Below are 24683 nucleotides of genomic sequence, written 5' to 3' on the forward strand. Positions count from 1 at the left end.
CAGCTGGCTTTTTCGCAGAAATTGTCATACTGGTTCTAAAATTCATATGGAAATCTGGGGGACCCGGAATAGCTAAAAGTGTCTTGAAAAAGGAGGAAATTGGAGAACCCATGCTTTCTGATTCAAAATGTACTACAAAACCTCAATAATCAAGACTGTGGTATTGATAGAAGTGTAGACATGACAAGTCAATGGAATAAAATTGAAAAGTACAGAAATAAACCCTCCCACTTATGGTCAGTTGATTTTTGACAAAGATGCCAAGACATTTCAAGAGAGAAAGAATAGTCTTTTTAACAAATGGTACTGGAACATATGGATATCTACATATAAAAGAATGAAGTTGGACCCTTACCTCACAGCATAACACAAAAAGTAAATCAGAACGGATCATAGATCTAAATGTGAGAGCTAAAAGTATAAAACTCTTAGAAGACAACTTAGGAGTAAATCTTTGTGACCTTTGGTAAACCCTTCTTAGACATGACATCAAAAGCATAAGCATAGTTAACATATGACTTAGCAATACCACTCCCAGGTATGTACCCAAGAGAGATAAACATCACACAAAAACATGTGCATGAATGTTTATAGCAGTATTCTGCATAATAGCCAAAAAGGTGGAAACAACCCAAATGTCTTATCAGCTCATGAGTGGATAATATGATCTGTCCATACAATGTAATGAAAAAGGAGTGTCGTACGAATAACATGTTATACATGGATGAACCTTGAAAACATCATGCGTGTTAAGTGAGGGAAGCCATTCACAAAACTCCACATATGTAGTACTCTATTTATAGGAAAGATGGAATCCATTTAGGCAATTCTGTAGCGACAGAATTTGGGTTGCCTAAGACTCAAGAGGTGGGGTTTGGGATGCAAATGGCAATCAGCCTTACTGTCTATTTTAATTAATATTTCACTAATTTTCTCCCCTGTTTTTACTAATCTTGAGAGCAGTACTGCACTGAAAAGCTGGTTTAGGCAAACTCTAGAGCCAGGAGTCCCCCCAGAAAGAGGTTCGTGTTGAGCTACCCCTCTGGGGGGATGGATGCCTTTGTAAGGAAGGACGATTTTTTAACTTTTGGTGGTTAATGTTCATGTTTCTTGTTAATAGCTCTTTGTTCACTATAACCGGCTGTAGCTTTCTAGTGCAGGCTCTCTGAAATCATCTATAGCAGAAACAATCTTCCTGTCTTTGGCAGGGAACTTCTTTTTGTACTCAGAGTTCTAAGACATTTCAGGCAAAGCCTGTTTCCTTTTTTTTTTTGCATATGTTATGAGTTAGAGATAGGGGTGGGAAAAGAGAGCTGTTGACTGCCTTTGTTAAGCATCTCAGTTTTGCTGGTTTAAGATAATTTTGCTTCAGAGATAGTCTTTTGTGAATTTGACAGTTGGAAAAAAATCTGATAGGTGGGGTATAAAAATGGAGGTAGCCCATAAGGTAATGGTGATTCAGCGGTATAATGTCTGTTTGAATTCTGGACTTAACTAGCTGTGGAACTCTGGGGTGGGGGGAAATTTACCTAACCCTATAAGTCCTAGTTTCTCCTTCTGTAAAACAGGTACAGAACATAGTATGTAATGAGGTTTTACAATGAGATAATGCTGAAGATTTGTCGCTCCTTTTCTGGCATATCAGTGAATGTTAGCAGTTGTCATTGATAAATCACAGTGCCAGAGAATCAATTTCTAATGGATATGGATCTACCAGGAAAGCCAGTCTTCGCCTAGGGCAGTCTCTTTTGGTAGGCAGGTCCATCCAGAGACCAAATTCTAAGTGAGAAGTGTGTTTGATGAGCATATTCTAGATCTAGAGTAAGAGGAGCTAGGTGTTCCTCAGTAGGAAGTCCATCAAATCAAGGTGGCTGAATTGTCCTTCCTGAAGAAATGGTGTATTGTGGCTCTCTCAGGAGAGCCCCAATTTAAAATCTTTTTTTTCCCAATGTCAACATAAATAATCTGTGAACTGTACATTGCTGGATACAGATGTCACACCCACACCCCCAGCCTGTCTCAGCCAGAAGCAGAGCAAAGAACTTTTGTTTGGCTATATGTTAACTTGTAGGTTTGAACTCTGTAGTCCCCCTATTTACTTCTAAGTGGATATTTTTCTTTAGATAATTATTATGGGTCATTAAATCATAGCCTTTCTTTCTCTAAACTTCAAGAAGATGTAAATTCTTTATGCTTCAGTTTCTCCCTTTCGATGTTTCAGTATTTATTACTAAAACTTGTGTTTATAAACTCATGGTCGTAGATGTAAAAGGTGGTAAATTGATTTCCAAGGTGGTATTTGTCTGTTTTTCTTCCCATTGTACTTTTAGAGCATAAACACAGAAGAAATGTTAGAAATGGGAAAAGCTAGGTGTATATGAAGTTGGAAGGTCTTCAAAATAAGAATCGAAAGTTGTTTTGAATGAATTTTGGTAATTTGATCAGCTGGCTTTAGTTATGATTGTCCCTACCTTATACTAAATATATATTTCATATGTTTATTTATACTGCAAGAAGAAACATCTTTTGGACACTTCACTTTCTTTTTGTGTGACTTGTTCTTTCTTAATCTTCAGGTAACAGCTTAAATGCCACCTCTTGACCATGCTATATAAATAACTACCACGTTGCATAAATTTTCCAACATAATGTGCTTTGTCTTCTTCCTAGTACTTACCAGATTGTGTAACTACAGTGTGGCTTGCTTGCTTGTCTGTCTGTGACTTTAGATTATAAACTCTATGAGTGCAAGAACGAAGTCTACTTTAATTTACTGTTGTTTACCTGCTGTCTAGATGAGCCCTCTTGAATGAATTGTTCCATTTATTTCCATCTGTGGTTTGTATCGTTCAGAGTTTTTCCACTTAATTCTCAAGGTATAATGATGTTTATAAAATTAGTTTCAATTCACGTTAAAGAAGTTCTAAGATTAGGTGTCACAGTATTGCTGCTCTTACTTGTCAGTTCTGGTAAATTTAATATATGTAGATGTGGTAAGTTTGGCTCTGTGTATTTAGATGCCAACTTTTTCTTAATAAAAACTAGCTTTTTAATTTTCAAATTTCTGGGGGGTTGAAATGAGTATTTCCTTTTTCACTAACTGTTGCTTGCTCTTTTAATGTCCACCTGTTGTGTAAGTGATCTAAAAGAATTTTTATTTCTGGCCCAAGCTAAAATTGAAGATGGGACAGCGATGTTGCTAGGCAGACAAAGATATCCTTAAACTTGTGACAGAAAAAAGCCAGTCAGCAAGAACGAACACAGAGAATCCCAAAATACGCTGAAGGCCAACAAGAAAAAACAGTGTTTTTTCAATATTCACTTTCTGTGAATTGCTCATTTACACCTTCACCTCCTGTTCCCAAGTAACTCATTCCTTTACCCTGACTTTGTACAACAGACATCACTGCCAAAAATCAGCTCTGAACTGAAGTAGCTTTTGCCTTGCTAGAACACACAACAGTTTGATCCTTTTGACAGGATCTAGACTCATCAACCCATTTCCTGTCTCCTGAAAATACTTGCTGGTGGCACTTGTGGCTGCAGCGTTTACCCCAAGATAACTCGTGGATTATAGTCCTAACCTTACTCAAAGTTTGCCATGAAATATCTCGCTATTATTATTTTCAGATTGTTCTAGTATATCAATAGTCTTTGGAAACAAATGACATCATTTTATTTACAGCTTTCTATTTTTAGTAGTGGTATTTCCATTTACAAAATATAGTAATTCTCAATCGCTGAAAACATCAAATCCTAGAAATTGTAGCATTCCTACACATGACGTTAACACAGTTCTTGAACAGTTAGCCAAAGATTCATTTGGTGAATCTGACTTATGTATACATTTCTGTTACATTAGGATTAGAGATAAGTTCTGTTTAGAAATAACTCCAAGAACAGTTTTTATATATTTTTTTCACCTTAAAAACCAATTAGATTTGCTTCAGCCTCAAGGAGCATGTTTATGTAAAATTAAATTAACCCTGGCAGCGAGCTGCACTTTTTTTTTTTTCCTAAATGGGAAATGGATTAAGCAATTCCTGACTTATTTCCCTTTGTCTCTGGCTTCCTAGCAGTTTCTCAGTCTTCTCTGTGATTGTAGTTATTTTCCCTATGAGCTGGAGTTATAGCAGCTTCCTGGACTTTTTGCCTTTCCAAACGTTCTTAAATTCTAAAACATTTATAATTGGAAACAGATACCACCTTTCACTTTTTCTATCTCTTGCCTCCTTTACCAGATTCTAAACTTGGTGAGAGTGGAGAAGACTTACATTCATTCATTCATTCTACAGATTTATGAATGCCTTCCATATGCTAGATACTGCTGTAGAGAGGCAGTATAATAGAGGTTAAGAACACGGTGGGCTTGACTGGATTCAAATCCCAGTCCTGTCTTATAAAGCTGTATGTCCTTGGGCAGGTTAGGTACCACATCTCAGGATCCTCATCTGTAAAATGGGATATAACAGTGCTCTCCTTGAGGATAAAATAAGTTAATAAAAACACTTTTTAAGCATTTGCTGTTAATAAAATTCATAACAAATAAAACCATTGACTCACTGAAGTAGTGATTAATAAAAGTTAATTGTGTGCTCATTAAAAAGACAGTTTTTGAATTGGAGCACTCAAACCAAAACAGGGAATGAGGTTTAGGAATATATTGTTATATAGCATCTTATGTAGTGAGAAGGCAGTGACTATTCTTCACAGTGGTTGGTTATAATAATAGAATTTTCAGTGGTTACTTTATATCAGCTTGGGAAACAGTTCAAGTTTTGTTTGTGATTTCCAGAGGCATAAGCAAAAAATGACACAGGTCAAGGTAGTCTTGCAAAATAAGCTAAATTAAGCTTTATTTGTGGGACTGTATTGGTTTTTTCTGGGGAAATTTCAAGGCCGATATCCATTTGTTTTTTATTTTGGCACTGTTCTGGGCATTAAGTAAGTAAAGATGAGATTTCTGCTGGCGGAGAGCTGAACTGGAGGAAAAAAGAAAAAAAAAAGGTACTGGATTAGACCCTAGACAGTAACTGGCGTGGCTACTTTGATTGGGTGGCCAGGGCAAACCTCTGCATAGATAGCTTTTGAGCTGAGATTTGAATAACAAACAAACAAAATCATGAAGTAGGGGAAAGTGAAATGTTGATTATTATTTTCCCTTCATAAATCGGGAGCAGCGGCATGCAAAAGAATCTTGCTGAGCAGTGAGGGAGTGAGGTGTGATGGCCTGAGCCCTGGAGTTTTTGGCTGATTTGGCTATCAACTAGCTTTGTGATCTCTGACAAATCCCTTATTCTTTTTGGACTTTGGTAGACACATGCTTTAGCACTTCACGTTTTTGCTTCTTGGAAAATGTCCAAAGTTCTAGTAAGGTGTAAAAGAGAATAAATGAGTTGTCTTGATAGTGCACCTTGCTCACCAAACCCAGCAGTCACTTGTCAGGGCAACTCTGAGACTCTCTGTTCATTCCATGGAGGGGACAAGAAAAGGGAAAAGACGATTTATTTTTCTTGTGGGAAAATAACCCTAAAAGAAGGTTGGCTCTTGATGCTAATGACTAGCTGGAGGAAAGTGATGATTCTTCATTTTATAAATTACTTTAGTGCTATGTTTATGGATTGATACCCTGCATTTTACAGGATGTAGTACTTACTGTTGGGATATTAGACTATTTGAGAATACTCTCACAGTTTTAAAACCTTTTCTTAGGAAGTAAATATTAAGGATATGCCTCATGTCTTTTAAAGTCCAGGGGTTAGAGAAATGGTCAGATGTGCCACATACACCATAACCAAGATACATTGCAAAGAGTTTCTTCTGTTAGAACTGGGAAACCTGTCTCAGGCCATCTCAGGTCAGCTAACTTAGTTTGCACAACTTGTTTGCTTATTGAGAAAAGACTATGCACCAAATCATTGCTAGCTTACCTCATTTTTACCAGTGTTTTATAGTGTTCCCCAGTTGGAGTTACATGTCAGGTTTTCCATTGCTGTTGTGGGTTGGGCTGTTTGGGATTGTACTGCTTAGAAATCAAATCCTCCTTGATGAAAGGGCAAAGAGTGCTTTTTAAAATCAGTTATTTCATCTATTTTTAAAAAATTGTTTCTGAGTCTCCAGAGAAGTTCAAGTTTGCAAAGAGACTCACTTATTGTTTGAATCTATTTTTTTACATTAGGTGTAATTGAAAAGTGACTGACCCTCTCTTCAGAGATGTCAAAAACAAACAAATCCAAGTCTGGATCTCGTTCTTCTCGCTCGAGGTCTGCATCAAGATCTCGTTCTCGTTCATTTTCGAAGTCTCGATCTCGAAGTCGATCTGTCTCTCGTTCAAGGAAGCGCAGGCTGAGGTAAGGGGGTGTGATTGTATATTGATAATCACTGCATCGGGCAAGATGGGTCTTTTGAAGATTTTTTGTTATACTCTTTCTGTGAATGTCAAATGGAGTCGGGTGGTTGGCTTGAGGTGGAGGGTTAAGCTGTAAGATACTCCAGGTCTCTTCAAATGCTACAAATCCAAATCAGCTTGGCTTGCCATACTGTTTGCCTAATTCCTTTTCTCCTCTGCCAGCATGTACTGTTTCTCATCTACTTTGGAAGAAAGAGCATTTTATTTATATTTGAATCGCTTCCTTCAAATCTCTTCATCTGATTATTTTTCAGTAAGGTATTTTTGGAGGCTTGGACCAAAGTTTATTTTCATTCAGCAATGAAAGGATAGCTAAGAGGATTAACAGTATGATCAACATTGCAAGGAAAAGAAGTCTTAACATACTAAAATAATTAAAACATAAAAAACTTATCAGGAGTCATTTACATACATCTGATATACCAATTACTAACAAGCTGCATCTATTTAGTAAGCACATCTTAAAACTAATCTAAAAATCACTATTGTAGACATCACTTTGTCTTCTTACTAAAAGTGTAAATAATTCTTTTGAATTTATTATCAGTATTCTTTAATTCAGTCAGTTTTCACACCTTCTAGGTAGGATTTCCCTATTTTAATTACGTCTTGGAATAGGATGTCAAATCTCCAGCGTCTTTTCCTCTTGATATTTTGTGAGTTGGGTTTTTCATTCTTTAAAACTATTTTGATTTTCTTTGGCCAGTAGATAGGAACTTTTCGGTAGATACAAGTTTCTTTATGTGTGTTAGGGAAATACTGATGTATTTAAATAGCAAAGGGGGATCTTTGCACAATTTCATTTTTTGAGGGTCAGAACTTCACTAGGCAAGGAAGTAATTTCTCAATTTTGCCACTTGGAACCCCTGCTGTTTATTTCAGATGAGTCTCTAGATCCTTTTCTTAAATGAATTATGAAATTAAAAAAAAAAACTCCGGAAAAGTTGTTACAAGCTTAATTTTTGACAAGCTTAATTTTTGATGGTTCCATAGTACTTCTAAAAGAATCTGTTGAATTGGTTGGTGAGATTTTTTCCCCTCTTCCCAACAAGAACAAGTTAATTTCTTAAATGTAATCTATGAGAAGCCTGCCTGAAAATTAATTTCAGACCAGAGGTTGAGCGAAAAGTAGGTGTGCATAAATATTGATGAATCCAGTTTAATGTAGAAAAGGAAGTTGTAAATTTTGAGTCTCTCCCTCAAACAAAAGAAATATTAGACTTTTTTTTTCTTTTTTTAAGAACATTACACCTTGAGGGTAACCATTCCTAGCTTTTTTCTTTCTCCCATTTTTGGAGAGCATGCATTTTCATCCAAAGCCTTGTTCAAACTCTAGGCTAGATAGAGTCTATCTGTTGCCCAGTTGTGTTAAGAATCTATATAAGTAAAATCCTATCCTTCCTTCCTAGCCTCTGTCCCCAAAGGAAGAGGGAAAACCCACTAAACATATTTATATTTACCTCAGGAGGTTGCCATCAAGGCCTTGGGACTAAGCAGAGACCCTTACTCTTATGTTACACCCAGAGTTTTTTGATTTGGGCCATTGAAACCTCAGTTTTAGCTCATTTGGTTCTGATAGGTAACATTTTAACACTTAATTTAATAAATGGAAACTAAATAACTGGTTTAAAAACAAGAGCCTGTACAACCAAAATAGACAAAATTGAACCGACACAAATCATATTGAAAAATATTAACCATCTCTGAAGTATTTGTGATAATTGGAACTCTGGACAGGTCTGTCTGAACAAATCTCTTCTTATTCTACACATCATTTTGGCATGGTCACTGACTTGGCAAATGAGAGAAAAATATCTTAGGCAGGCAATATGTGCTGGGGTAGGACTAGAGCCACTTTATGTGCTTGCTGTCTTATACCTAGAATATTGTTATTTTGGAGAAATTTCTCCGCTAGAAAACATGTTTTTATACTTGATTTGGTCTGACTTCTCTGTTTTTTTTTTTGTTTGTTTGTTTTGTTTTTGGTTTTTGTTTTTGTTTTTAGAAACAGATAAATTTGCCACTGGATGTTCAATTCTTACTTCTGGCTTATCTGTTTCATGATTTTTTTTCTTTTGTTTTCCCTCTCCTACAAGGAAAGTGTACTATCCAGAGAGTTTGAGAAATCATGCCTTTAAATTAACTTAACTGCTGAGTTCTACAGAATTGGAGAAAATTGATTGTTTCCTTGTATTTCACAGACTGTATCCTTTTAAGTGACTCCTCATAAATAACTTCATTTGCAATCTGCAGAGACTCATGTTCCTGCATCTGTGCAGTGACTGCGGGTTTTGGATGCAGTATGCCACAGGGCCCTTACTAGTAATTGGTGACAGAAGCAGCAGTAGCCTCTCAGGATGGGAACATGAATTAAACCCTCCTTAGTGCTGGTGGTGCATCACTTCCCTCAAGTATAGCCACTTAATCGGGTCATATTCAGTTTCATAGCCTGCATCTATCTCTTCCTCCTTCTTTTCTTATACTGTTTTCGAATGAAAAGTGTGGAAGGTAAGTTTTTTTTGTTTTTCCATTGTACTTAAATTGCAGCCATTAACAACCACACCGGTATGATGCATCTTTACTGGTAGCTCTTAATCTTGGGGTAAAGAACCTGAGCACTGTGGGTAATAAATAATAGAAAACCAATTCCACTTTATCTTTAAATGAAACTCTTTTTTTAAAATACCATTTTGTTTAGTTGTTAAAGCCTGTCACATTTGCTAAATGGAATTATTTATAAAATAAACAAGCAAACAAAATTTATCTGTTCCCATTCAGGCTGGATATGACAAAGCCTGCTGATTAACTGAAGGATTTTTATTCTATGTGTAACGAAAATATTTTTGGAAAGAGTTTTCTAGTAATTTTACATATTTCTAGGTAACTACTTAGGAGTAGTGGTTAATGTTAATGATCTTTATCATAGTTGACAAGACAGGTGGTATCCAAGAACCCTAGTGGATTTTTACACTAACAAATACAGTGTTCGGCTTGTTGATGGAAACAAAATTCCCTGTCATTGACAAGCCTGGCATTCATGGACGTGTAATTTTTACAAAGTTAAGTTACTGTTGAATCCCTGTGGTTTTGGAAATGTGCCTTTGCAAAATTAGAGTTCTATATTTTTAAACGATGGAGAACATAACCCTAGGCTTTAAGTTGATTTGAAAGATGTGCAAGAGGAGGAGAGTTTTTGTAGTTTCTCTTTGCTAACCTCCTGTATACTTGGGTGTCTTATGGTCATATAGTGCCCTCTTGTGGCACCTAGCTAATATCCTGTAGTTCAGCCACAGAAACTGACATAGTGAGATCATTTCCAGATCCCCAGTGAAAAACTAGTATTTGTGTGCTTTGCTGATTTTGGTCAAAAGTCTTAAGTTTTGAATGAATTCATTCTCTAAGTCCCTGTTTACGTGTTCTTTGGTTTAGAACTGTTCCTGTGTTTTTACAACCCCAGGTCTTGGTGGAATCTAAGAAATTAGCCCCACACAGAGGAGGTGAATAGGATGGGGAGTAGAGTGTTAATAGTTTAGAGGCCAAAGAACCTGAAAAGTTACCTGTCTAGGTACCACAGCTTGTAGTTCTTCCTCACTTCTAATGATCTAGTGCCCTGTAAAATCCCCTGTGCTTGTAGAACTGTAAGCAATTAGTATATTATACTAAAATGGTTTTTTCTTAGTTTACTGTATTAACATTTTGATATTCTTTTAGTCACTGTAGAAATACATCTTCATTTAAAATGTGTTATAATATTAATGAAGTAGTCTCGGTGCCTCATTCGTTAAAAAGTGATTTTTAACTATATTTTAGTACTTAATGCGGGCCATAGCAGTGGAATTAAATATTTAAGTGTGCCCCCTAAGAGCAGGAATTTCAAAATATTACTTCTTGTTGGCAGATTTTTCTTGAATAAAAATGCCGTGTCAAAAATTCAAACATTTCCCCTCCCTCGTCCCCTTTTCAGTTCTAGGTCTCGTTCCAGATCATATTCTCCAGCTCATAACAGAGAGAGGAATCATCCAAGAGTATATCAGAATCGGGATTTCCGAGGGCACAACAGAGGTTATAGAAGGCCTTATTATTTCCGTGGGCGCAACAGAGGCTTTTATCCGTGGGGCCAGTATAACCGAGGAGGTTATGGAAACTACCGCTCAAATTGGCAGAATTACCGGCAAGCATACAGTCCTCGTCGGGGCCGTTCCCGATCCCGGTCCCCAAAGAGAAGATCCCCTTCGCCACGGTCCAGGAGCCATTCTAGAAACTCCGATAAGTCTTCTTCTGACAGGTCAAGGCGCTCCTCATCCTCTCGTTCTTCCTCCAACCACAGCCGAGTTGAATCTTCTAAGCGCAAATCTGCAAAGGATAAAAAGTCCTCTTCCAAGGATAGCCGGCCGTCTCAGGCTGCTGGGGAAAACCAGGGAGATGAAGCCAAGGAGCAGACGTTCTCTGGAGGCACTTCTCAAGATTCGAAAGCATCTGAAAGCTCTAAGCCATGGGCAGATGCCAGCACATACAGTGCTGGTTCTGCATCACGGGCCTCAGCAGTTTCCGAGCTGAGTCCCCGGGAGCGAAGCCCTGCTCTGAAAAGCCCCCTCCAGTCTGTGGTGGTGAGACGGCGGTCTCCCCGTCCCAGCCCTGTGCCCAAACCTAGCCCTCCACTTTCCAGCACATCCCAGATGGGTTCAGCTCTGCAGAGTGGTTCTGGGTACCAGGCTGGGACACACCAAGGTCAATTTGACCATGGCTCTGGGTCCTTGAGTCCATCCAAAAAGAGCCCTGTGGGTAAGAGTCCACCAGCCACTGGCTCCACATATGGCTCGTCTCAGAAAGAGGAGGCCGCTGCTCCAGGAGGAGCAGCCTATACAAAGAGGCAAGTATCTTGTTTCCCCTGCCTGGTTGTGTTTTTATCTCACCAGCTGGCAGTTTAATTGTAATGTGATCTAAATTAGAGCTCTGATTAATGGTAATAAGGGAATCCCCATTTCCTAAACTTTTCATTAGCAAACTTTAAAAGCAACACCCAAGGAAACCTTAAGCTTAACTAGCTTTCCTACCTTCCTGAATTTGTATTGCAGCATAAAGTTTCTTTAGACTACTCTGCAGTGATGCTTTCACATTTAAAATTTGCCTTGGATTCTACCAATGTAAGCCAGAGAACAGTAGAGATTTGTGGGTCAGCTATCAAAGAAATATGGTCTTTGTCAAAAGCGAATGGCCATTGGAGCTGTTAGACCCTCTTAAGACCCACCATCTACTGTGATCGATCTACATGGTGAAGAGCTGCACCCTCACACTCTCCATTTGAGGAGCCTGGGCAGAATGGGAAAGTCCAAGGCTTAGTCCAGGAAGGCCTTGTTTTAAAATCACAAGGTGGGTGTATGTCCCAGTAGAAGCCAACGGGGCTGCGTGTTAGGAGAAGACGTGACAGTGCTTCTGTCTTTATACCTTGGGGGATACGGTGAGTTGGAACATGAATCTTTGTGTGGTTGGATGTATTGGGACACCAGGGATGGAACAGGACGTTGCACTGGGACCAAGTTGTCAAGAGGGACTTACCAGGCAAGTGGTTTCCCTTTGTGTTTTCTCTTCTTAGCGTGCTCATTGATGTCGTGCTGTCCTTTGATTCTCTTTTGCCATATTAATGAAACTGTAACTTGATTAGACTTTCTCCATTAATGGTACAAACGAGATGTTCAGAGTCTGTACTTTCCAGCCTTCAGTAGTAGGACTATTTTAAAATGTAAGTTTTATTCCTTGCCAAAACTATGAATATTGTTATAAGACTTGGGCATGAGCTCTACTTTTCATAAGAAAGAATAGGATGATTTTTTTTGTCCCCCTCCCTTCAATTAACATGTATTTTGTTTTTATTTGTGTTTGCAGTATATTTCATATTTAGATCTTCTAGGTGACTTGAAGCAAATTTGAAGTCTCTTTTGAGACTTGTATTTCAAGTGTGAGTTGTATAAAAAGCAAAACAGTCCAAGGTTGAACATTCTATGTTAACTTTGCTGAAAGCAGATTGTAAGTGACTGAAGGTTGGATAAGACCTTAATTTTTTTTTTCCTAGACCACTTACAGGTAAGTAGGTTTTTTGTTTTTTTAGTATCCTAAAAACTATTTTTGTTATTTCCTTTTCGGATGCTTTTGTAAGACAACTCTACGGACCATACATCTTTCTTTTAATTGCCAAGTTCCTTGATCTGTGATGGGCAGTTTTTCCAAAATTACTAGAAAGTAATCAAGTAGAAAGTCTTTATCTTTTGATAAGACTGGAATCCACAGGACACGTTTGATCAGAGACTCAAAATCCTAAGACCATATGTGGTGCCTTTTTAGATCAAGGTGCTTAAGAAGCCTGTTGTGTCTCCCTTGTGTTTTTATAACTAGGTATCTAGATGAACAGAAGACAGAGAATGGAAAAGATAAGGAACAGAAACAAACAAATACTGATAAAGAGAAAATGAAAGAGAAAGGGAGCTTCTCTGACACAGGCTTGGGTGATTCGAAAATGAAATCTGATCTGTTTGCTCCCAAAACTGATTCTGAGAAGCCTTTTCGGGGTAGCCAGTCTCCCAAAAGATATAAGCTCCGAGATGACTTTGAGAAGAAGATGGCTGACTTCCATAAGGAGGAGATGGATGATCAAGATAAGGACAAAGCTAAAGGAAGGAAGGAATCTGAGTTTGATGATGAACCCAAATTTATGTCGAAAGTCATCGCAGGTGCAAACAAAAACCAGGAGGAGGAGAAGTCAGGCAAATGGGAGGGCCTGGTATATGCACCCCCAGGGAAGGAAAAGCAGAGGAAAACGGAGGAGCTGGAGGAGGAGTCTTTCTCAGAGAGATCCAAAAAGGAAGATCGGGGAGGGCCCAAGAGAACCGAAAGTGGGCACAGGGGGTTTGTGCCTGAAAAGAATTTCCGAGTGACCGCTTACAAAGCAGCCCAGGAGAAAAGTTCATCTCCTCCCCCAAGAAAGACCTCGGAGAGCCGAGAGAAGCTGGGAGCCAAAGGAGACTTTTCCACAGGGAAGTCATCCTTTTCCATTACTCGAGAGGCCCAGGTCAATGTCCGGATGGATTCTTTTGATGAAGACCTTGCAAGGTGAGATGTAGTCCTTGATCAGGACTTGAGTGGCCTAAATAGTGTCTCTTAACCCCTCTCCCTGTGGACATTCTGGAACCAGGGCAGGCTTCTCCTGTATTTCCCCTGCTGTCCAGGTTTCAGCACTAATGCCTTTGGGTACACCTGTTTGCTGTGGAGACAGTATTTCAGTCACTGAGCGATTATGTGTTGATGTCAGTATTACGAGTCATGAAGCATGTTTTAGTGACTAGCTTTTTTGGTGCTAGGTCCCCTCTGCTGCTTTCTTTTCTTGCCCTCTGTCCAGCACCATCACTCCTTTTAGCTTGTTTCTTCCTGAATGTGCTTAAGATGTCTTTTGCCTGTAGAGCCATCCAGGATCCATTTTTCCATTCTTAGCTAGGCTACCAAAGGCTATTCATACAGGCCTTCACCATGAAGTAATGTAGCACTTTTAGAGTTGGGGCTGGGGGATGGGGGAGGAACTTCAGGAAAGAGTGGTGAGAGCCAGGCTGTTTTTTTACTTGGTGTCAAAACTGTGCAGCCTGTAGGAAGTTTGCCTGAGTCGCATTCCAGTCACATCCCACTCTGCTTCATTGTGTCATTTCACTGAATAGCCCTGGCTAGCCAAACTAGTTGATCTTTTAAAATACATTCACATTTGTTGTGTATGTTAAAACCAGCAGTGACCCCTAAAACAGAGTCATTGAGGTTTAGTACTTCATCCTGCCTATTTGTTCCTATTAAAGATTCCCAGTGGAAAAAGGAAAGACATAGATTTTGTGTGCCTTGTTCCACAGTTATGGTGCATTGAAGTTACTTCGAACTTGGGGGCGGGGGTGGAACTTTGTGGATAAATTTAAAACTTAGAAAAAACCACATTGTGTTTTTAGGGTTTAAATGTTCTGATTTTCTGTGTGTCTTATTATATTGGGCCTCTCTGTATTTCTTTTTCAGACCCAGTGGGTTATTGGCCCAGGAACGCAAGCTTTGTCGGGATCTAGTCCATAGTAACAAAAAGGAACAGGAATTTCGTTCCATTTTCCAGCACATACAGTCAGCTCAGTCTCAGCGGAGCCCCTCAGAACTCTTTGCCCAGCACATAGTGACCATTGTTCACCATGTAAAAGGTGAGTCTAGACCCCGTCCTGCTCAGGCTCCCTTGCCACACACTTAGCTGCCTCTCTTAGAAGCAGAAGGATGAGTGGGTGCAAAAGGGAGTCTTTTAGGCCCTTTACCTTATCAAAAGGGCTTTCAAAGGTCGGGACTGGCTTGAAGGAAACCCCTTCTGGGGAGGAGTTTACATTTTGTAACTACAGAGCTGAACGTTTTGAATTGGTAGTAGTAGCCTGTGAGAGTAGGTAGAATCCTTCACATGAAGGTTTAAAATGCTTGAAAAAGGAGGTATGAAAATGTCTTTTCCAGCACCTCTAGAGGTCTCCTGTGGACCTTTCTTCCCTATATTATTCTACCATCTCCTGGGCAAGTGGAGGTGAGTGGGTTGGGGAATGGCAGAAAGAAAGTGATATAGAAGTTGAGTGGGACCAATTACAGATTCCATCTGAAATTTAAACTCAGGCAGGAGTTGGTGGTATGATTCAAATGGTAGTAAGCTCTGTTTATCTTAAGATAAGAGAGCTACAGTGGCATTCCAGTGCCCCAAACTGAATTGTGTGTGACCAGCCTTTTTTTTCCCTTCCTCTTTTTAGTATGTTTGTTACATGGATTTGACTACTGTTGTCCCATTTCTGGGGCTGCAGGTTCATGCAAAAGAGTTGACTACTGTGTCTGCTGCCTTCGATGGCATAATGTGTTTTTCTTTGACTCTCCACAGAGCATCACTTTGGGTCCTCAGGAATGACATTGCATGAACGCTTTACTAAATACCTAAAGAGAGGAACTGAGCAGGAGGCAGCTAAAAACAAGAAAAGCCCAGAGATACACAGGTGAGCGCACCTTAACCTAAACTGGCGGTGGTTATAAAAGACTTATGATTACATATTAATTTTGTCTTGTTTTTGCTGCATTAGGTGCATTAGCAGCAGAATTTAGAGTAGCATCCTTCAGATTCTAGGATAGAAGTGGGTGTTTATAGTTGTGAGTGGAAAGGACATGCTTTGATGACTGCAGATTTCTCATTTTGGGCCTGAGGAAAACAGCCTTTTTGATATATATGCCACCCCTATATTCCTGGGAGCTGGCAAGTGGTAACCTGAGATCACTGTGAGCTTTCTATAGGTAGAATAAATGTTAAGTTTCTTTAAGCAACCCATGTATTTCATATATCAGTACTTATTTTGGAAGTATTTGTAGAGGTTAGTAGCTTGGAGGTGGGGGAGCTTATAGGAATATGTCAAAGGATTTAAAAGCCCATTAGGTTTAAAGACCATCATGTTTGGGTGTGGGAGTCTATTCAGTAGACACGGACTTTGTCTAGAAACAAAGTTAGCCTTATCTTTGATTTCTTAATAGTCAGCTCTTTTGCAGTATGTAGAAGAGCCATGTTTGTACAGCATTCTTTGATTTAGGGTCTTTTGGGATTATGTACATGCCAGGCAGTTGTTTCTTACCTAGACTTAATCACATGGGTGAATAATGGGCCATTACATTCTCGTTCCCAAGATGAAGCTCTTCTTTGAGGTTATTTAGGTAGTCTTGATGTGAACTCGGAATTATAAGCATGTCTGTAGGGGAATTTTTCTTCCTGGATATAACATTACTAGAAGGGAATAAATTTCCTCTGTTTGAGTATGAGAAATTGGGATTTTGTGTGTGTGCATGTGCACACATGTGGGAGAGTGTAAGCATATGAGCACAGAAAATAAGCAATATGTTTTGTCGGTTACGAAACATAATAAAAGGAGTGCCTGCGATTCCATTACTCAACTTACAAACGAAAATATTACGTGTACTGTATTCATACCGTGGAATATCAAACAATTTTTGTGTTTTTAATTTTAGGAGGATAGACATTTCCCCCAGTACATTCAGAAAACATGGTTTGGCTCATGATGAAATGAAAAGCCCTCGGGAACCTGGCTACAAGGTGAACTGTTGCTTTGATCAGTACTTCCAACAAAATGAGTGCGTTGGGCATGAACTTGACAGAAATGTGTTTGTTTAAATTACTCTCTACTTAAGTTTGTGTTTTTCTTTTAAGGATGGGCATAATTCTAAAAATGAACTACAAAGGGTTAATTTTTATTAAATGTATCAACAACCTTTGTGAAGTGGTTAGAATATGGTAAATGACCCCAAAGTCTATTGAGGTGAGCTTGAGAAAAAAAAGAGAGGAGTTTTGGAACAAGTGCCCATGATGAGAGAAGAAACTTTTTGTGATATTTTTCTGCTTGTAAGTATTATCAAATCAACTATATACATGCACTATTTCCAACCATGATTTCAAAAAGACATGCATGTCAGAGGAGAGTGAAATATTCATATCTTAACTTAATAGACTGTTTTAAACAGTTAGTCCAGTTTTTTTCTAACATTGTACCATATCTATCATCTGTTGGTTACTGCTGCTTTAAAGCTAAACATTACTTTGATAGCCCAGCTACATTTGCAATGATGTGCACGTAAACACTGTTATTAAGAGGTTAAAGCTTGTATGTAGTCTTTTGCTGTGAAATACTAGATTTGGGGTTTTAAAAAATAGTATTTATTGACCTTCATTCACATATACAGTTGAAATTTAAAAATTAGAGATGGCTCTTCCAATGTTGCTGAAAGCTTTTCTAAGTACAGTAATCTTCAAGTTTTTTCAGACACATTTGTTTTGTTGGTTGAATGTGATGAGAGGCACTCTTGCACAATCTCTCTTCCTTCCCATCCCCGTTTTCTTTTTCTCTAAGTATCCACCAGCTTGACACTAACATGTGAAACACAGGGCTTAGAAACAGAAGACATCTGGTCCTCTATGCCTCACAAAGCCAAATCATTAGAGGTGCTGTCTGCACTGTCTAAGGGAGCAGCGACTGTGTTTTTGTTTTTGTTTTTTTGGTCTTTGGAAGGTGCAGAGGCCCCTAGTAGTCTCTCAGAAACAGTGGTGATAAACCTACTTACTACCTACCACTCTTAATTAGTAAAGTTAAACTTGACTTCAACAAAAAGCTTACTAGTTTGTGGAAGTAAAATGTTAATACAGATTGAACTGCTCATTTCCCATGAGAGGTCTTAGCGTATAATGTTCCTAAAACCACTTTGCATCTCTGCTCTCACTGAGTTTCCTAAAAACTATTGAAACCCTTGCTGTGCTGGTTTAGGGTGGAAGGCAACTGCTGCTGGGCTCATACTGTATTTGTAGTATACATGCCCTGATTATTAGCAAAGATTAGCAAAAAAAAAATTTTTTTTTTTTTAAATAAACTTTTAACCTGGTATTGCCACTTTATGAATTCTCCATTACAGTTTTTGATACTCTCTCTCTAGAGAAATTTCTCATTACAACCACACATTTCGAAAGGCTGCTCAAGCCTCTCACTGTCGAACTCAGTACTCAAAAATGATTCCCAGTAGAGGCTAAGCCTGGGGTGGCTGCCACAGTGTAGGCGGGGGAAGGATAATAGGAGGATTCCCATTTGTGGTGGTGACTAAGCCAAAGCCAACCACCTTCCAGAGCTGATGTTGGCCTTCTCACCTTGTAGGCCAGTCAGATCTTTACAGGGCGACAGAGGAAACAAAGCCAGCTCAGTATATAGCATTTTTAGGAGGCTGTCATCATCATTACTCTAGAGAACTGGTTTGGGCTCTGTAAGGGATTCTCATGAAGTGACTTCTTGGGACATCTGCATCCCTCCCAAACTTGGGTGAGGTGCCTCACATTCCTAGTGCTTTCTCTACACCACTCCATTAGAGTAGTAACAGTTTATAGGGTGATTGAGTTGGCAGCCCTGAATCCCAAAAACCTTCATTTTGATATCTCTTTTGACAGGCTGAGGGAAAATACAAAGATGATCCTGTTGATCTCCGCCTTGATATTGAACGGCGTAAAAAACATAAGGAGAGAGATCTTAAACGAGGCAAATCAAGAGAATCGGTGGATTCCAGAGACTCAAGCCACTCGAGGGAAAGATCAGCTGAGAAAACCGAGAAACCCCATAAAGGATCAAAGAAGCAGAAGTACGTAAACCCCTGTCACCTCATCCAGACTCCTGAGTGGAGTCTCGGCTGCCCACTTTAGGCTATATACCAGACCTTCCAAGCCAGAGAACTTCAGGGTTAGGAATGATAGCAGTTTGTACAGTTTCTTTTATATCCCCAACTGTCAAGTAAGGTCCCTAATATGAAAACAACTTTTGCATCAAAGTAGGTGTGATCATCCTTGTTCAACGAAGGCCCCGTGGGAGATCAGGAGTTAACTATAGGGACGGTGTGGAGAATCATTTGGGAATTCCTTCCGTAGTTATTTTAGACATGTATGTTCTTTCTCATCACAAATCTTCATGGGGAAGTTATGTTTTTAGAAATGGCTTAAAATCAGGTAATAATACACTGGTCAGAGAAACTGTGGAACTAGATAAGACAAGATTGTTGATCTTAAATGCCCTTTAAACTAGTTCCGAAGGTAATGTTGTTGAACTTCATAGGGCAGCATTCATGCCAAGGTCCTGTCATTTCTGTTTACATTTTTCAAAGTTCCGTGACTTTTTAATCATGTCTCATTAAATGTAGGAGAATCGAAGCCCCACACCTTCCCATAAGGAGCAACACCATTTTTGCAGTTTCTGAACTTAAGCTGAGAAGCATTTTCATATTCATCTGATTATCATCAGATCCTTTGAGATAAGTTGGACAGTTGGTGTGATAACCCAGTTTGTCCATTTAAATGATAAAGAAGCTAAACTGAGTATGATTTGTCTAAGATCACAGAAGTATCAGTTGACATCAAAGCTCTGATCTTCTGTTCCACTGTTATTTATGCATTAGGAGGCCTAGCAACTTCAAGGTTGCCCATTGATGAAGGACCTGATAATGATAATCCTTGACAGGAAATGGAAGTGGTGGTGCAGTAGATCTCAGTGCTGCCACTGGTGGAAAAGGAGCAGAACCCCTCAAGTATTTCAGGGTTGGATTCAGATTACTGATCCTGATTCCTTTCTCTGGAGCACATGAAAAGGCTGTGCTGGGACTCAGATCTTTAAAAACCTCTTGAAATAACACCAATTTTTAGGAGTCAGTTATATGTCTAAATTATAAGAATCCTGTGACAGTAACTTAGATTTCTGTTTTTATGAGCAAATGCTAGTAGGATTCAAATATTTTAGATTTTGAGCTTTTCAAATGTGGAGGACAGGAGAAAGGGGCAAGGTGCTTTTCATTTCATAATGGAGGAGGATGAAGGAAGGGAGGACAGTCAACACTTGGCTGATTTCTCCTTATAAGTCTTCCTCTACCCCTGAGAGCCTGGCCCTTCTGCCGCCTTTGAGGCAGCTGGTAACAACCTAACCTAGACGTAGGGCTGGCACTGACCTCTAGAAAGTAGACAGTGACTCATTGCAGTAGTCTAATTTTCTCTAGTCTGTAATTTCCCTCAGATGAAGGGAAGGGGGAGGGCAGTAACTCTGGGAAAAGTTTCTCAAGACCCTTTGCTTAACAGCACAACCTGTTTGAGCTCAGTGGGTGGTGGTGTGTGAAATAGTGGTATAATTAAAGCTAGGTTCGAATCCAGGTTCTGCTCATCTCTGTCACCTGAATCCTATCTACAAAATGGGAGAATAATACTGAATAATCATAGTTGCCATTTACTGTATGCCTCATATGTCAGTATAAAGTATTTAAGTACATTGTTTTTTTTGAATCTTTAGAGCAACCCCACGAGACGGGTAGTGTTCTTCCTATGAGAAATAAAAGTACTGTAAAGCACAAACAGGTGGTAATATATAAAGCCTCTGTCCCAGTACCATATACATTGGAGTCAGTATAGTGTTAGTTTCTTTCTGCTTTTCTAGTTCATGCATATGTATTAAACTGAGCTACCAGAGGCCATTGACTCTCGTTCCTCCTTATGTATATGCCCTGTGTTCATCACAGGCTCAGACAGATGTGTCACTGAATATGACTGACAGAATTAGGAGGAAGCTCCCCAGGTTACTCGGGTGGGTAAGTTGGGGGTGAGTTGGGGTCTTTTAGGTTATTCATCTTCATCACGGACAGACCCCCAAGTGCCCTGTGCTGCTTATCCAGGAGGCCCTACCTAGCCAAGGGCTGTACCCTAGAGGCTTATTGATTTCCCTGGCTCTTCTATTCTCATAGGAAGCACCGGAGAGCACGAGACCGGTCCAGGTCATCATCCTCTTCCTCTCAGTCATCCCACTCCTACAAAGCGGAGGAGTACACTGAAGAGACGGAGGAGAGAGAGGAGAGCACCACGGGCTTTGACAAATCGAGACTGGGGACCAAAGACTTCGTGGGTCCAAGTGAAAGAGGCAGAGCTCGAGGGGCCTTTGTAAGACCCTGCCCCTCCCCTTTTCTCTAAGTCCCTGCTCCCACTAATTCTAGTTATGTGTTTATCAGAATACCAGTTTGGTTGCCCTTCAGAATCTGTGGTTTCTTGTTACCCAGGCTTTCCATTTGTATTTTTTAAATCATAATGAGTGAGCTAGAGAATCTTTTAGGGCTTCTCGACTCAGAATTTCCTAACATATCTTGGCTGCTGCTGGGTGCTTGGCTCTTTGGGAAGTCCTATGCCAAGTTGTCCTCTGTCTAGGCTATAAACTTAAGATGAACAGAAAGAGAATGGCTAGAAACCAGATGACCAGCATATTGACTGGAAGACAGCTGTCTGTTCTGTGCTAGAAAAGTGTTGGACTGGAACTCAGAATGTTGTTTTTCCCTGTTCCTGATGTGGTTCTTTGTTCCTTTTCCTCGTTTATTGTCATAGCAATTTCGAGCCAGAGGGAGAGGCTGGGGCAGAGGCAACTACTCTGGCAACAACAACAGCAGCAGCAACAATGATTTTCAAAAGAGAAACCGGGAGGAGGAATGGGACCCTGAGTACACACCGAAAAGCAAGAAGTATTACCTGGTATGCGTCTGGGGATGATCAGGAAGGGCCACACACAGTAGCTCATATCAAGGCTTCAGTCAGTCTGATTAAATATGTGTGTAGGCATCTTGCACTGGGAGGGGGATGTGTACTTGTGGGGACAGTAAAGTGCTGGCAATAGGAGTGTTCTAGAGAGGCGGTCCTCACCTTAAAAGGATTTATCATCGGAGATGTTTACGGATTGCAGGATAAACAAGAAGGGTTGCTCTTTCCTTTTAGTCTGTGAACTTGTTTTACTACTCACCCACCCCAACCTTGGCCTCCCTCCAGCCTCTACTCAAGCAAGAGAAGAGCTGTAACCCTCCCCTTAGGCCACAGTTCCACTATGTCACTCCCACTGCAGGATTGACAAGAAAGACAGCTCAGGATCTCTTTGAGGAAGAGGCTCTGTCTCCAAAATGAAATGCCACTGGGGCTTCTGTCATCTAAGCTGATGGTCATTCTCAAGTACCAAGCACCTTATGGGCCTCTCTCCTCCTCTGAGACTCCTAGAGGAAACTTGAAACTATATCTAGAGTAGGGAAATGTTAGCTGGGCCCAAGATAGGTGCTAGAGTGGGACTGCTATGGGGGAGGGGGTGAATTAAAGGCCATACACAGCCCTTTTCCCAGCCCGTTTGCCACCTGAAGCCGCATAGCCGGCCTGATGCATTTAGGCATGTCAGCAAGCAACCCTGGTAGGAAGCAGCTGGCCCTTCACTGAGCTGACCCCCAGGAGCCCAGCCCTGCTTGCATTGGTGGGTGCTTTACACTCTGAAGAGATGGAGCTGATGAGGTAGCAATGACTTCTACTTTTCCACGTTCTTTAGTTTTCAGAATTTTTTCTTATTCTTTCATTGGATCCCTTCTTCCTCATTAGATCATCAGAACAAGGATTGTTTGAGATGTAGGTGGTGTTTTTTTCCTACCTTGCCATACTGCCTCTTTGCCTAAAATGAAAGAGGCGAGATATAAGATAAAGAGGGGAGGCTGGGTTCTGGTCCTCCCTTTGCCACTAACTGGGCTGAGACCATAAGCAGATCATTTGCTCTTGGTCTTACTGTCTGTTCTTGGCTGGGGGAACGTCAGGAAGAGTGGAAGTCCCAATTATGTATTCTGATTGTTGCTTCCTCTGTTAACTGCGTAACAACCAAGATCAGTTTCGTATTTTGGCGTGATTGGCTTTCTCTGAGAGATGATGTGCTAAATAATATGGATTTCCAAGTTCCTAAGCCTCTTCTTCATTTGCATAGTAGAGAGTGATAATAATAGGGTAGATGAGAGGATTAAATGAGATAATACATGTAAAGGTCTTTTGGTGCTCAGTGAAGATTTTATCATCATCATTATGATGCCCAAGCTACTGCTTTAGCATTCCTAAGGCACCCACCTAAATATTCTCTTAGATCCGAATCAGTAATAGCATCTTTGGAGCGGGGAATAGGGAGGACAGAAGAGGAGCAAAAAGTGGGTCAGGACATAGGTTCTTTTGAGAAAGTCATTTTGGGGTGAATACAGAGAATTGGGTTCACTCTGGCATTGATGGCAATGTTTTTTTCTCTCAGCATGACGACCGGGAAGGAGAAGGCAGTGAGAAGTGGGTGAGCCGGGGCCGTGGCCGAGGAGCCTTTCCCCGAGGTCGAGGCCGGTTCATGTTCCGGAAATCCAGCACCAGCCCTAAATGGGCCCATGACAAGTTCAGTGGGGAAGAAGGCGAGATTGAAGATGACGAGAGTGGGACAGAGAACCGAGAAGAGAAGGACAATTTACAGCCCACCACTGAGTAGGGGCCACTCTCATGAGAACCCTTGCCCAGGGGAACAGAGGCGCTGGGAAGATGGCTGGTGAAAAGCTAAACAGATGAGCCCCAAGAAGATTCTGATGAGCCCCAACCCTACCCCCCACCAGCCATGCAGAATCCTACTACAGCCAAAAGCATCCTTGGCGCTGTGTCCCACTGGACAGAGGTGGCCGGCCATGGAGCCTGGGGTCAGGCCCAGCTCTTGAGCAGAATACAACACTTTGGGCTTTAGCTGTGTTTCTCATTTGTTGTTGGTGTGTGGGGTGGGGGCTGGGGTAGGGAGGGGAGAGCGATACTTTGATTTTGGTTTGTTCCCTATTAGAAACCATCAGTTTTATTCTTAATTTCATTTCATTTGGAGCTAAAACTACTTTGATGATTTTTAATCTCTTCTCCCCTATCCTGGTTTTAAAAGTCTTTTTTTTTTTCTTTTAGGCATATGTAGTAACATTAGCAGAAAGATTTAATTTGGGCAACTTTGATTCTTAAAAGAGAAAACAAAGCATGTGAATAAACATTGAAATGTTCACCTCAGTTTGGGACCAAACTGCTTGGATCTTTGTAAAAATCGGTTTTGTATGTCGAGGAGGAGTTCAAGGCCTTTCTGACCACCTTGTGTTCCCCTATCTACGCAACCATGCATCACATGGTGTTGCTCCTAACCACGCCCCACGTGCCCCCTCCCCCCAGTATTTTCTGATTTCTTCTGGGCTGGGCTTCCCAGTCTCCACCAGCAGCTCCAGTGTCCCAACTTTCTAGTCCTGCTGATCCTCTCAGCAACAGGGGTGGAAACTGGACGGCAGTTTCTGGTCTGTTTTCTAAGAAACTTCTGAATTCTATTATCTTTACAAATATAAGATGAGAAAATAATTTTTTCAATATTTTTTATTAATCTTTTTATAAAATGAAAAGAAACTCCTATGATCAATTAAGGAAGGTGGTTATGGCTGGGTGGTTTGTGGGGTTTTCTTTGTTTTCTTTATCTTTTTTTTTCTTTTTAACTTTAAGCTTTAAGTTGAAATATTCTCAGATGTTTGGGGAAAACATCCTCTTAAAATGGGTCCTTGTGCTTGCCTTCTGGGGAGGCGGTCCTGAGCAGGTGAATCATATGGCGTTTATGCATATGGTATATGCGGACTGCACCCACCTCTTCCCCTCCCAACCTTAGCCTCTTGGGTTGTTGTGCTACTTTCCCCTTACTTTGCTACATTTCTATAGTTAAGTTGGTTTTACTTGAATGATTCATGTTTAGGGGGAAAAAAAAAACTCTTAAAATTTGTTTCAACTCCTCCTGCAAATAAAATAAATAAATGAAGTCGCAGATGTAAATGGGCTCTGGTCATTGTCACCCTGGGTGTGTGT

The 24683-nt window shown here is 40.2% G+C and overlaps 1 protein-coding gene across 2 annotated transcripts in view; it reads left to right on the top strand.

The window, feature by feature from the left end:
- The window catches only part of THRAP3 (thyroid hormone receptor associated protein 3), a 40407-nt gene extending 15765 nt beyond the window's left edge, over positions 1 to 24642 (top strand). The window contains exons 2-11 of one of the 2 annotated variants that reach the window (XM_011357993.2): positions 6179 to 6350; positions 10374 to 11279; positions 12800 to 13513; positions 14450 to 14622; positions 15327 to 15438; positions 16454 to 16538; positions 18429 to 18616; positions 20750 to 20942; positions 21378 to 21521; positions 23086 to 24636. In XM_011357993.2, the coding sequence (XP_011356295.1) occupies positions 6214 to 6350; positions 10374 to 11279; positions 12800 to 13513; positions 14450 to 14622; positions 15327 to 15438; positions 16454 to 16538; positions 18429 to 18616; positions 20750 to 20942; positions 21378 to 21521; positions 23086 to 23307 (2874 nt within the window). In that variant the 5' untranslated portion in view covers positions 6179 to 6213 and the 3' untranslated portion in view covers positions 23308 to 24636. Of the gene's footprint in view, positions 1 to 6178; positions 6351 to 10373; positions 11280 to 12799; positions 13514 to 14449; positions 14623 to 15326; positions 15439 to 16453; positions 16539 to 18428; positions 18617 to 20749; positions 20943 to 21377; positions 21522 to 23085 lie in introns of both variants that reach the window. The other variant, XM_011357992.2, reaches the window with a different exon arrangement.
- Positions 24643 to 24683: the final 41 nt, after the last annotated feature.

This window comes from Pteropus vampyrus, unplaced genomic scaffold (genome assembly GCF_000151845.1).
Source record: "Pteropus vampyrus isolate Shadow unplaced genomic scaffold, Pvam_2.0 Scaffold36, whole genome shotgun sequence".
Lineage (NCBI taxonomy): Eukaryota > Metazoa > Chordata > Mammalia > Chiroptera > Pteropodidae > Pteropus > Pteropus vampyrus.